At 40.0% G+C, this 14,459-nt stretch overlaps 1 protein-coding gene across 1 annotated transcript in view; it reads right to left on the bottom strand.

Annotated features, from left to right (window-relative positions):
* The window catches only part of SI (sucrase-isomaltase), a gene marked incomplete at both ends in the record, with an annotated part of 61,131 nt that overhangs the window by 19,888 nt on the left and 26,784 nt on the right, over nt 1–14,459 (bottom strand). The window contains 9 exons of the mRNA XM_080622299.1: nt 1,008–1,133; nt 1,238–1,350; nt 1,462–1,558; nt 2,351–2,519; nt 3,763–3,917; nt 8,725–8,931; nt 10,536–10,685; nt 11,580–11,750; nt 13,012–13,061. Coding sequence (XP_080478425.1) covers nt 1,008–1,133; nt 1,238–1,350; nt 1,462–1,558; nt 2,351–2,519; nt 3,763–3,917; nt 8,725–8,931; nt 10,536–10,685; nt 11,580–11,750; nt 13,012–13,061 — 1,238 coding nt within the window. The remainder of the gene's footprint in view (nt 1–1,007; nt 1,134–1,237; nt 1,351–1,461; nt 1,559–2,350; nt 2,520–3,762; nt 3,918–8,724; nt 8,932–10,535; nt 10,686–11,579; nt 11,751–13,011; nt 13,062–14,459) is intronic.

Here is a 14,459-nt window from a genome sequence, read left to right as displayed (position 1 = left end):
AAATCTATTGAAAATCTGCCAAAACTTCTGACTGTAAAACTGGAAGCAGCTGTAACCTTAAGCTAAAACTCTTAAATGAATATTACACACCCTATCAGCAAGTCCAGTACAAAATAAACGCTTTGCTACTGCAGCTAGTCTAAGGGTAGAAATTAACACGACAGAGAAAAACGTCCTGAATTTGTACATACGGTTATGTACACAGAAACTTTACATATGCTACCATATCTGTAAGGAAACGGTTGAAAAAGTTGCTCTGTATTGAAAGTGTGATGCTTATTACATTTAAAGTGAAGAGTCATATTCAATTTACAGTATAATTTTGTTAAGTATAGGTGCTATTCCAACTTTCCCGGCAACAACCTGAGCCAAATTATAGCTGATAAGGCACAGAGCAATATACCATAGAATCAGAACCATACCACTGAAATGATGTTGATTCATTTTTTTTCTTGCTTGTTTCACTTGTTGACCATTGCTGTTTCATAATCAGCATGGCTAGAGCCCATGACTGACTAAGGCATCTGGGTTCTGCTTTGGTACGAATGATAAAGAAATTACAGCAGCCTATGGCCTACATTTGACATGGCTTAGAGTTTACAGAGATGTATGAGGGAAATAATTTTTAACTACAAAAGGGAGATTTAAGCTGGATGTGAGGAAAAAATTCTTTACAATGAGGGTGGTAAAATACTGGCACAGGTTGTCCAAAGCGGTGGTAGATGTGCTATCCCTGGAGACATTCAAGGCCAGGCCGGATGTGGTTCTGGAAAACCTGATTTAGATGAAGATGTCCCTGTTCATTGCCAGGGGTTTGACTGGATGACCATTGAAGGTCCCTTCCAACTCAAACTATTCTTGATTCTGTGTTCAGCTCTGGCATAAAAATAGTCTGCTCCATGCTACCATGGTGAGGGCTTTGATTTTGTGTTTTTAAATGGTCTTTATTAATACTAAGAAGACAAAAGTTCAGGCATGAGTTCAGATGTCAACTGCTACCAGCTTACATAGGGAATCCTAGCTGCCTTCATGTCCTCCACCACCTGGGCAATTTCTGAGTCATTCATATATCCATAGCGGCACAAGTGAAATCCCAAAGACCAGTAGGGTGGCATGACTGGTCGTCCAATCAGCTAAAAATAAGAAAGAATATTTGTGGTGAATACATGAGATGAGTAGAACAAACCAAACCAACCAACTAAACAAAAACTAGTTTGTAACAGAGTAAGAGCCCTACTGCAGTGTACTCCTGCACAACAAGTTCTGGAGTTGGACCCAAAACCATGTAGAAGTCGAGGATTCCTCCTATGGTGCGGTACGTCAGGGCAGGTGTTGGCTGTAATGTCACATCTGGAAATGGAGAAAGTGAAATGAGAAAAGGGTGCCTGGACTTGCCACTGTTGCAAAACAGTGATCATAAAAATAAAACACACTGAGAAAATAAATCTAAGGTTTTCTTACCCATTGCATTGCTGTTAAGCAACAGAACTCCATGGGCATTGCTATCTTCTTCAAGAGCCATGTAAAATGGCTGATAACCATAGGAATTCAACTTGTACTGCAAACAACATAAAATACATTTTAATAGGGAAATATCACAAGCATTCACTAACTTACATTTATTAATAAATTTAATAAAAGATGAGACATGACTGCCAAACATACAAGTAAACTCCAGAATTATATATACTTAAACCCTACACACCTACAAAGCTTACCTACAGAACATCACTTTCAACTTCACAATTTGAGTCAGTTTTCTTTAGACTGACCAGGCAGAAAGGAAAGCAAAGATATTATTGCCTTTAACACTTGCTAATGAGAAAGAGCTTCCCCAGGAGAAGATGCTGGTGGCATTTTGTTCACTTTCATTTACTCAAAAATATATTCAAGTCTGAACTGGAAATTCAACTATTTTGTTGGTCATTCCCTCAAAACTGCAAACATGCTATCTCATAGGAAATAACACAGGTATACACATCGACACAAGATTTCTGATTTACCTCTGTAAATACTAAATTAATCCCAAAGTAGTAGGAGTTCTCCTGACTCATGCCTACTTTTCAGAATAATTAGCCAAGAAGAATAAAAAAGGAGGAATGTACTATTATTTCTAAGCCATTTGTTGTCTTCTGACATCTGACTCCACACACTGATCTTGCTGGTCATGAAGAATATGTTTAGAGAAGACCATTGCCATTGAGACACCATCCATATGAGCCATGATAAATACAATCAAAGCAAATATGTGTGTCCAGTACCAGCAGGCATCCACTGGACTTTAAAGTGCTGCTGGATACTTCCACACATTAGAATCGTTGGTCCAAAAGCCACATTTGCTTCCACTTACAGTAGGAGGCTGATCCCTTGTGAACATTCCCCAGGAGTGCCAGCTTATGTTACGTCGAAACGTTGGGTGCTCATTTTCTCCAAGTCCGTATATATATTGGGATGGTAAACGGGTAGAAATCTGAATGAACATGTCACTGAATGTGAAGGTGGGCAGCTGCGAATCCCAGCTAAAATGGAAAGAAGAAAATAAAAGCAAGAATACAGTGTTTTCAGGTCTGTGTTTAGCTGACACTTTTTTGGGGCTACTTTTTTTCTCTGAAAAATCTCTTTCTTCAGTAAAGCTGGAATAAATCTGTTATGGCTATGGAGAAAACTTCAAGCATATGAAATGGGGATGTCTAAGAATTTGATGTGCAGTTTAGAGACACAAAGTCCTCTGTGTCTCTCACAGACATATATATTATACACAGGCATCATGCACACCAAGTTGCATATTTTGGCAATTTAGGGAAAAAATATATTTCAGGAGAGTATAATCCTATTTTCCTCCCAGACTGATCCTTGGTGCCAAATGATATATAGTAAATAATGTACTTTTTACAGTTCACTGGACTTTCTGTGCAGATTACACTAAAACTGTATTTGTTGTAAATCAGCATGTTTAGAGTCAGAAAACAAGCTGCACTCTGTTGGTGATCTGCCAAAGAATTACATAATTCCAAGACATTGATTTGTGGTTTGAATGATTACTCTTGTTGGCAAAAAGGAACTCAGCTTGCAATGAAGTTTTGGGTACTTTAAGAAAATGATATAAGATTGTATTTTTTTTATATATAAAAACAATAACACATACAACTGCTAACATTATTGTTCTGTTTTCTAGCTCCAAATTCATCTTAATCAAGGAGAAAAATGAAGCTCCTATCAGACTTGTTTGCTGCCATATTACCAAAATCCATCTGCAAGTTAGTTAAGACACTACTTCTATATTTTTTTCTTAGCCATTCCTCAAAACCAAACCAAATGATCAGTCCTTAATGATCAGTGGTGTGGTCACCTGAGGAAGAATTTAGGAAGTGTGGAAAATTGTTGTGCCTCTCAGACAACTGGGAACTGCACAAGAAATGGACTTTGGAGTTGCCTGTGTTCCATACTTCAACATGTAGTAAAGGATTTTTAGCAAGTATCAGACTAAGAAGTGACCAGGGACAAACCTCATATAATTATGAGAAAAAAACTGGATATTGCTTAGGGCACTTTCTCTGAACTCTCCCTAGTCAGTGTTCTCATACAATGCAATGGTGAAACAACTTCCACTGGAGCAGCATCTGGCATTTGGCAGACAGAACCATTTCATGGAAAGGTTACAAGAGCAAGTCTTAAGGTGTTTAGACAGTACACAAGGAAATGGTTTGGCTTGAAAAGAGCTAACTAAAGCAACTGAAATAAAATAGAATTAGTGTGGCTTACATGATTCTTCCTGTGCTTCTGCGACGAACTTGTATACCAAATGGTTTTTTCTGAACTGATACTTCATAGAGTCGTTCCTCATCTGTGCTTGTTGGAGAGCTCGGGAGATTTAGTGGTACTGGAACCTCATATCGTGCATTTTGATAATCATAGATCTATAAAGTAAAAGTCAATTCATTTCAATGAACGAGTTGTTTGAAATCTTATCTATAGTAATAGAAATCTGATCTGATAGAAAATTGTTGAAAACACTTGCTGAGTGTTTTCTTTCAATATGTATTGTTTAACCAATTCATTCACAGTAGTTTGGGGGAAAAAAACCAAACCTAAAGGATCTATTTTGGATCAGGAATGGATTGTCCAATTATTTATATGAATTTAAAATACATACCTATATTTAAAATATAGTTATACATATATGTATGTAGAGTGAATATCTTTCTGATTCATCTTTTAGACAACTTTGAAAGATTCTTTTTAAAGTTTGCTGTATTCTGAAAGCTGACGGGAGTTAAGTTTTTTATGCCTGACTGCTTTAAGGCTTCACAATTATTTAAGTGTTATTACACTCACAGTAATAAATTATAGTGTGAAAAATAGCATATTAAAAATTTTAGAATAGAAGTAAAATGATTAACTTAAAAATCAACTGTGATAATGATAATGCTTATAGATAAATTTACCTGTATATTGACAAAAGGCCTTCAGTTCCAGAGTCTGTGGTTGACATTTTAGATATACATTGACATTATACCTTTGATTCATATAATTTCATTGTAAAACTGAGTACAAAATTCTAGGACAAAAAATATGCAAGCTAAGAGCAGTAACAGTTGATTAGAAGGAGAAACATATGCCCCGGCGGTGGCCAGCGTAGGCACCCAAACAGAGCTGATGAGAGGGGAGGCTGCAGTGCAGAGCTCAGAGTGTAGAGAGTGCCTGCACTGGTCTCGTGAGGGAACGGTGCCCAATGGGCAGGGCTGCACTCGGTGCTCCCTGGTGGAGGTCCTCCTGCAGCAGGTGGCTGAGCTGCGGGATGCTGTTAATAGGCTGCAAGATGTCAGGGAAGCTGAGAGGAAACAGGACTGCCTCCTCCAGGCCCAAACTGTGCAGGGGCCTCAAGTGTCCCCTGTAGCTCATGGAGGAGTGGAGGAGGCCGTCAACCCAGGAAGCTGGGAAATAGTAACAAAGAAGACCAACAAAAAAAGGAGGAAGAGGATAATTAAAAGCAACAGGCTTCCTCCTAAATCTGTTGTCTCCACCCAGAACCGCTTTGCTGTCCTGCAGAGGGCTAAGGAGGAAACACACTCGCACCAGAAACAACTGGCTGATGCACTGGTAAAGAAGATCTCTACTGGTGCTGCCAGGAAAAGGAGGCGGGTCATAGTGGTAGGCACTCTACTTTGAAAGGGACAGAAGCACTCATCTGTCGGCCTAACCCAGTCTCGAGGGAGGTGTGTTGCCTACCTAGGGCACAGATCAGGGGTGTTGCAGAGAGGCTACCTGCTCTAGTAAGTCCCAAGGACTATTACCGACTTCTAATGATATATGTGGGTGCTAGTGATGTTGATAGCAGTGGCCTGGAGAACATAAAGAAGGACTACAGAGCCCTGGGAGAGCTGGTTAGGGGCTCTGGAGCTCAGACTGTCGTCAATTCTCCAGGATACAGGGGAGGACCTTAAAAAAGCTAGGAGGATTGGCCAGGTTAATAAATGGTTAAAAGGGTGGTGGCATAGTCAGGGGGTTGGGTGTCTTGAACACGGGACCCAAGTCAGTAGGGCAGGTCTACTGGGGGCTGGTGGAGCTGCTCTGATAAGGGGAAGAGAGGTTTTGGTAGGAGGCTTGCCAGACTGCTCAAGGTTTCTTTAAACTAGATGTGTTGGGGGAGGGAGGCATCATTCCATCCCAACACATCCAGTCAGTTGCCAGCACCTATAATAAATGCTCGGAGCAATGTAGAGATATTCCAGCCACTCCAGCCAATGAGCCGGCTTCATTTGGAGCTCGGCTCAGACACCTCTATACAAACGCCTGTAGCACGGGGAACAAACAAGAGGAATTAGAGATGTGTGCACATCTACGGGGGTATGATATAGTAGGCATCACAGAAACATGGTGGGATGGCTCCTATGACTGGAGTGTTGGAATGGAAGGTTACAGGCTCTTTAGAAAAGACAGGCACTGCAGACAAGGAGGGAGAGTTGCTATTTATGTTAGGGATAGGCTGGAGAGCATGGAACTCTGTTTGGGGACAGGTGAGTGGTCAACAGAGAGTTTGTGGGTCAGGGTTAAAGGGAGAACAGCTATGCGGGAAATTACTGTGGGGATCTGTTACAGACCGCCTGATCAAGAGGAATCTGCGGATGAAGCAATTTACAGACAGATAGGAACAGCCTCACGCTCACAGGCCCTTGTTCTCATGGGGGACTTCAACCACCCTGACATCCGTGGGAGCAATGGTATGGCCCGGCACAAGCAATCCAGGAGGTTCCTCAATTGTGTGGAAGACAACTTCCTTCTGCAAGTAATACAGGAACTGAAAAGGAGAGGTGCCATGCTTGACTTCGTGCTCACCAACAGGGAAGGGCTTCTTGGAAACGTGATGCTCCAGGGCAGCCTTGGATGCAGCAATCACGAGATGGTCGAATTTGAGATCCTCAGGACAGTGAGAAGAGCATGCAGCAAGCTCACTGCCCTGGACTTCAAGAGAGCAGACTTTGGCCTCTTCAGGATCCTGCTTAGTAAGGTTCCATGGGATATAGCCCTAGAGGGCAGGGGGGCCCAAGACTGTTGGTTGTTATTCAAGGGTCACCTGCTCCAAGCTCAGGAGTGTTGCATCCCAACTAGAAGGAAGTGCAGCAGGAGGGCCAGGAGACCTCCTTGGATGGATAAGGAGCTGCTCAGGAAAATTCAAAGGAAAAAAAGAGGCTTATAGAAGGTGGAAGCAAGGACAGGTGGCCTGGGAAGAATACGGGGATGTTGTCCAGGAAGATAGGGACCAGGTTAGGAAAGCTAAGGCCCAGTTAGAATTAAACTTGGCTAGGGATGTTAAGGATAACAGGAAGGGATTCTATAGGTACGTAGCAAATAAAAGACAGACTGGGAACAGCGTAGGCCCTCTTCGGAAGATATCGGGAGAACTGGCTACCCAGGATTTGGAGAAGGCTGAGGTTCCTAATGACTTCTTTGCCTCAGTCTTCACTGGCAAAGGCTCTGACCACACCACCCAAGTGTTGGAAGGTGAACGCAGGGACTGTGAGAATGAAGACCCTAAGACCACTGAAGGAGAGGATCTGGTTCGAGACCATCTTAAAAACCTAAATGTACACAAGTCCATGAGACCTGATGAAATCCATCCGCGGGTCCTGAAGGAGCTGGCGAATGAAGTTGCTAAGCCCCTGGCCATCATATTTGAAAAATCATGGCAGTCAGGTGAACTTCCCAACAACTGGAAAAAGGGAAATATAACCCCCATTTTCAAGAAGGGGAAAATGGATGACCCAGGGAATTACAGACCAGTCAGTCTCACCTCCGTGCCTGGCAAACTCTTGGAGCAGATTCTCCTGGAAGGCATGCTAAGGCACATGAAAAACAAGGAGGTGGTTGGTGACCTTTTTTTTTTTGATGGCCTTCTGTGATGGGGCTGCGGAACTGATGGAAAGGGGCAGAGCAGTTGATGTCATCTACCTGGACTTGTGCAAAGCTTTTGACACTATCCCACCCAACATCCTTGTCTCTAAATTGGTGAGACATCAATTTGATGGGTGGACCACTCAGTGGATAAAGAACTGGCTGGATGGCCACATGCAAAGAGTTGTCAATGGCTCGATGTCCGGCTGGAGACCGGTAACGAGTGGTGTCCCTCAGGGATCGGTGTTGGGACCGGTCTTGTTCAACATCTTTGTTGGTGACATGGACAGTGGAATTGAGTGTGCCCTCAGCAATTTTGCTGATGACACCAAGCTGTGTGGTTCTGTTGATACACTGGAAGGAAGGGGTGCCATCTGGAGGGACCTTGACACGCTTGTGAGGTGGGCTGATGCCAACCTTATGAAGTTTAACCATGCCAAGTGCAAGGTCCTACACCTGAGTCAGAGCAATCCCAGGCACAGCTACAGGTTGGGCAGAGAAGAGATTCAGAGCAGCCCTGCAGAGAAGGACTTGGAGGTGTTGATCAATTGGAAAATGAACATGAGCCGTCTTCAGTGTGCGCTCGCAGCCCAGAAAGCCAACCGTATCCTGGCCTGCGTCAAGAGGAGCATGACCAGCAGGTGGAAGGAGGTGATCCTGCCCCTCTACTCTGCTCTCGTGAGACCTCACTTGGAGTATTGTGTGCAGTTCTGGTGTCCTCAGCATCAAAAGGACATGGAACTGTTGGAACGATTCCAGAGGAGGGCCACAAGGATGATCAGGGGACTGGAGCACCTCCTGTATGAAGATAGGCTGAGAAAGTTGGTTCTGTTCAGCCTGGAGAAGAGAAGGCTGCGTGGAGACCTCATAGCAGCCTTCCAGTATCTGAAGGGGGCCTACAAGGATGCTGGGGATAGACTCTTCATCAGGGACTGTAGTGACAGGACAAGGGGTAATGGGTTAAAACTTAAAACAGGGGAAGTTTAGATTGGATATAAGGAAGAAATTCTTTCCTGTGAGGGTGGTGAGGGACTGGAATGGGTTGCCCAGGGAGGTTGTGAATGCTCCATCCCTGGCAGTGTTCAAGGCAAGGTTGGATGAGGCCTTCGGTGGCGTGGTTTAGTGTGAGGTGTCCCTGCCCATGGCAGGGGGGTTGGAACTTGATGATCTTAAGGTCCTTTCCAACCCTAACTGTTCTATGATTCTATCTAGCAAGGGTGCTACAGTCTGTAATATAAAACTGACTATTAAAAGCCCTTATAATTTCTATAAATAAGGCTGTTTTTATCAGTGGGACATTGCATACTCGTAGAAATTCTGGAATGACATTACCTTAAATTGCAGCATGTGATTAAGATGATATTTCACCTCCAAGCGTAGTGTACTAATTGGGGTAGTGTAGTCCTCATTAGCTTTGGTGTTGGCACTGTTTAAGATGAGGTTAGCAGCCAAACCTGATGAGGTGTATTCTACTTGGTCTACAGAATAAGCATTGTCAGAGCCGTAATAGCAGGATGGAATATCCGGGCCTGATGTTTCCTAATGCAAATAGAAATAAGTTACAGGTTAGTGAGCTACACTGGCCTGCTGCATTTTTTGATAGCTATTAGCATGGAATCCAAAGTTCCCATTTTTACCAGATATCTATCAAATGTAGAATTTGTGGAAAAAACTTATTCAACTAGTGAAGAGTACCCATTTATATCTACACTAAATCAGATATAAACAAACAATCCAGTGAAGGCTGCACAAATAGTTCAGTCAGGAAACTGAATGCTTGCACTATGAAGGTGAATTTAATTTCCCTGTATCTGTGATCTTTAGCTCAATCCTACAGCATAGCTTAGTTTTGGCCTCTTAGAATTCCTAAAACTTCCTCCATTTTAATCCCATTGCTCCCTGATCCCTGGCTGCCTTCAAGGGGATGTGCCCAAAACCCATTGGATATGCAGATGAAACCTTTCCATTGGCTTTATTCATACAAATTACCCTTAAAATATCCACTGAGAATTACATCCTATTTATCAAAGATCTTCTGACAGCAAGATCAAAATTACTTTCAGTTTCCTGCTATAGTTGAACACTCACACTAGGTATTCTGAGGTCAGATGGGCTGGTGAATGTTAATGCATTAGCCTTCCACTTCTGGATATTTGCCATCAATCCTGCCTAGTTGTTCACACGAAACTATGTATGCTCTGCACATTTTGTTAATGAATATTTATTCACCTGCTTTCACCAAAATCAAAGCACCTTTCAATCTGAGCAAGCATTCAAAACATGCTCAGTTCATAACAGGACCCGAGTTTGATTTCACAGGAACAGTAATTTCGAAATGTCCAAAATTTTAAAAAAATTTCAAAAAAATTTCCTAATAGTGTAACAAAACCAGGACAGTCCAACAGCCATTTCAGCTGTTGCTGGTTCAAGAGTACTTAGCAGAAAATGTTGGTCTTCATGATTAGGATGTATGTCCAGGCTGTAAAATTTAGATTTAGAGGATCATGGAGTAATTTAGTTGGAGGGACCCTCTAAAGTTTAACCTTACCAGGGCACACGGCTCCCATATAATATCCCATTAATATCCCATGGGATGTTAATGAATGAAGCTATGTGTTAAAGAACTGCATGTCAGAGATTATGATTTCAAAATAGCTCCTCAACATGGGTATATGCAATTAAGTTCACATAAGAATCAAAAGTTTTGGTGGATTTAAGGATTTTCTCCCAAACTGAAATCCAGAGGAATCAGTTTGACTTAAAATATGCTTGAGTGACTACGAAGATGCAACAAAGGCGATATACGTTGCAGGCCACAGTGCCAGTGAAACAGAAGAGGTAGCTGAAGATACTATTCTATTTTTTCATACCTCTAATATAACTTTTTCTGTCTTCCAAAAAATGTCACATTTTAGCTTGGTTTCTGAAAGACTTCAGAAGAGCTTACACGGTTGGCAACTACCTTTAGTTTTAGTGAAGTAAATAACATCTGCTAGTACAGCTGATATCTGTGCCCCCATTTTATTTAAATCTGACAAATCTGACGGACTATTTTTGTTTTCCACTATAACAACTATAAAGAGAAAGCTATGATCCTGGAAATGTTTCTGTCTCATGAAATCAGAGAAATTATTTTTGCTTACATCCCAAATACAGCCAAGCTGTTCACATCTTTCTTGTGTTGGATTGGGACTGGGATAACAGTCAAACCTTTCATTGACACTCAGTTGTTGAGTCCATTGTACTGTGTAAGATTTTCCTAGTTCAAGCTGAAGTCCTGTTATATGAGCAACCTGTAAATATTAAACAATAAACAGTTAATAAATCCCACATCACATCCATTTGCCCTTCAGTCAGCAGAGGACACATTTTGCTACATGTCAATTCAAAAAAAAAACTTGTTCTGTAACATTTGATGTAGTTTCACTTTTACAAACACACACAACTGATTTGCTTGAAGATAAAATCTAAAAAATTAACAATAAATTAAAAAAAAACAAACAATCCCACAGCTTCCTTGGAATAAAGCAGGAATAAATGTAAGGGCACAGCTCCTCCTTTTTTAGAAATATGAATGCAAGAGGTAAGAAAAAATAGATTTATTTTGGTTCAACAACTGAGATAACAGGTAATTCAGGTGCTTGCAATAATTGAGGGTGTACAATGCAAATTCAAAGCAATGCCGGAACCATCCTTAGCATGGGAAAGCACTTGCATGAAAGCTTCCCACTAGCAACAGCGCACTTGCTTTGTACATGAATGCACCGTGTTGCTCTCCTCTGGATTCACCTTGTGAAAAATTCTGCATGAAGTGATAAAGGAGGTTTAAACAGTGTGATTTTGTTTTAAAAATCAATGCAAAAATATTAATTTAAAACATAAGTATTTGTAACCATCCTCCAATATAACATGAAATCATAAAAGCTACTCCTCCTCTTAGATGTTAAATGTTTCTGCATGAATAACTGCATAACAAAACTTTCAGTTGCACAGAGAGCCTGAGAGAAAAATGTAGAAGCACTTTCTGTGCAGCTGAGTTGAATGCAGTTGTACTTTTTTCTGTAACAAAATAGATGTCATATTTCATTGAAATCACATGACGACTGAGTGCTGTCCTTCGAAGTATATAAAATAAAGTGATGCAATTTCATAGATGTTTGCTTTGTGTTTTCTTGTTATTGTGTTACCTTTTCTGAAGGATAATAGATGATATTATGTGGAGAATTTTCCACAACATTGTTCTGAGATACAGTAACTTTTGTTATTTCCTGAAGGGATCCCAATATCTTGATTTCTTCAAACATCAAGTTGTTTGGATCAGCATAATTGCTGTTTATAGCAGTCATAGTCAGAACATTCTGAAAAAAAAATAGTGAGCACATTTTTATAAAAAAAACCCTGTCAAAATTCTCCTGATTAAACAATTTTTTCACTAAGTAAGCCAGTAGTTTTTTCCCTAACTTATTAATTATTACCCTGCTTATTATCACAATAATACTTCTCACCATGTATAAAATATGCTTCATGGTTGTGTTCCAGATTGGTTTTTTTGCTTGCTTCAGAAATAAGAAAAGGCTGGCAGGTGTCTGTTACAGGCAGTTAACTTCTACTCTACTGTGATCCTGTGGCATTCTAACAAGTGAAGGTTCATATTCACTTTTCCTGATATAAAAATACCAGTTCCAAGTCAATTCCATTCCATAGTATATTAGAAGTCCAAACAATGGATCTGTACTGTGACTGGCACATGTGCCAGTGTGTAACTTCCTTATTACTCTCCATGTGAAAGTTTATGTTAATTTTTAATTCAACAATATTACAACCAGGTAATGATTTTGTTACAAGAGTCTCAAACTCCAACAGTAACTGAGGTTTCCTATCTACTAATGATTATATGATTAAAAAAACCCCACTAATGCACGTGCTTCACTCTCATGTTCTCATGCATTCTTTCTCAGTTGCTGCCCTGGTGTTTCACCATGGCAAAGGAAAGAATACCTTTAGCAGAAATTATTGCTATTATTATACTAAAAATATGCTATCGTATCACTTGGAGTCCTTGTCATGTGGTATCTAGGGTCAATATTGAATAGAAACACTAGTTGGACTTCACTCTGCCATAAATTAACCCTGCCAAGGATATTTCAGTTTAAAAAAAACAGAACCCTAAAACATAGCCTTGAAGTAGATTCTGTGGGTACAGACAAGGCGTACGTCTCCCTAACTCTTTGGAAACATTCAGCTATATTTTTACCATATTCAAAGATTTTTTTCAGTATTTTGAGAATCGCAAAGACTACATTCACCACCTTCTGGCCTCTGTTTTAACTGCCACTGATGCTTTATATTCCTCTCATTCTATAAATGTTGCTACTGAGATTATTATTATTAAATAGAATTTCTGTAGATTCTGATGTTAACCAGGAAAATTAAACCCAGCAGATTTTAATCCCAGTTAAAATGACAGTGTTTTGAACATGACTTCTCTTTGATTTTACTAAATATTTTGCTTCTTAGTAAATCTTACAGTAGAACAAGGAAAGAGAAAAGAACAGTCCTTGAAGGTACTGCTGCTAACATTGAAAACTATTGTAAGATCTTTTAAAATAAAATACTTACATTGGAAACTGTGAACTCATAGTAAATGTAGGCTTTACTGTCAATTGTACCTAAAAGGTAAAGAAAGAAGTTTACACTTGCAGTGTGGAAAGGAATAGCATTAAAACCAAGACTGTGCTACTACAAGAGACCAATAGGTTTCTAATTATTATCATTACTGCATTCAGAAACTGCCCTGAGCATCCCAAACATTTACTAATGTTTCTTTGAGAAACGAAATATTTCCTTTACTTTTTTCCTTAGGACAATCTCCCAGGATGTCTAATTTTCCACATTTCCCAAAAATTCATTGAAACCAGCTTTTCTGAAATGTACTGGGTTTTTTTTATTTTACTGTTACACCTTCTTACCTTGTCTTAAATGTAGATAAATGGCTCGAAGCTAATCCTTTAAAATACCCTATATAGTGCTTTTCATGCAAAAATGACAATAATAATGGTAATAATCTCTACCACAGAACCATAAGAGAGGAAATAATGCACAGCCAGGGAAAAGAAATCCAAATGTTGTGTCCATCTGGCATTTTTTCCACCATGTATGTAAGGGAATATACTGTCATTGCAAACAAATTGTAAAGAGTTTCCCTGAAGAGAGTTCAACCTGTAAGTTTTGGTCAGGAAATAAACTCATAAAATGTTTTATTGCTTTGTTTCTTAAGAGAAGTGAGTACAATAATAGCTTTGTTATTTTAGGCCTTGACAAAAGAGTACATAGAGCTGTCCCCCATACCTATAGCAGCCACTCAAGGCCTTCAATATTTATGGCAGCAATAACCAGCCAAATCACAGCTCTATTTCTTAAAAGCATCCCAAACTTCCACAAAATTAAAAATAAAGAAATAGAGGCTTGAGTATTTTTTTGGGTGATATGATTGGTAAAGTGAAAATGACAAATTAGAGATCCACAGGTTGAATGCATACTGTAGAGAACAAGGTAGCTATGCAATTAGGAAATGGGAATGCAGTTTTGAATGCCAAGACCTGCCTGCTTTCATGGAAGCTGAGTTGGAGGCCTGGGACCTGCACAAGTGAAACAAATAAATTGTGACAAAGGATAAAGGTAGCTTTTATTAAACGGAGAATAAACTAGAGAACTGGACCACTTAAGTTTCTAGAAGAAGGTGATTAGTTACATCAGAAGATGTTAGTCTTCTGTTAGTTGTATCTGAAGTAAGAATGTACGAATTCAGATATTGCTGTAGATTTACGGCAGTGAGGTTAATTCATATGGGACAATCTCTGTCATCTTCTGAATACATCCTAAATATCTCTCCCAAAAAACACGCATGCATAGGCAGACACCTGGTGTATAAAATACCTCCATGAATTACTGCCCGCAGGACCTCTAACTAATTTTCAGGATTATAAATTGAATACACATAATATTGCATGTCATTATTTGCATTAGCAAAAATATAAGCATCACTTATTTTTACCTCAATGATAGCA

This window comes from Psittacula echo, assembly GCF_963264785.1.
Source record: "Psittacula echo genome assembly, chromosome: 7".
NCBI lineage: Eukaryota > Metazoa > Chordata > Aves > Psittaciformes > Psittacidae > Psittacula > Psittacula echo.
The sequence above is the reverse complement of the archived record's forward strand: the minus strand, read 5'-3'. Positions and strand labels throughout refer to the sequence as shown.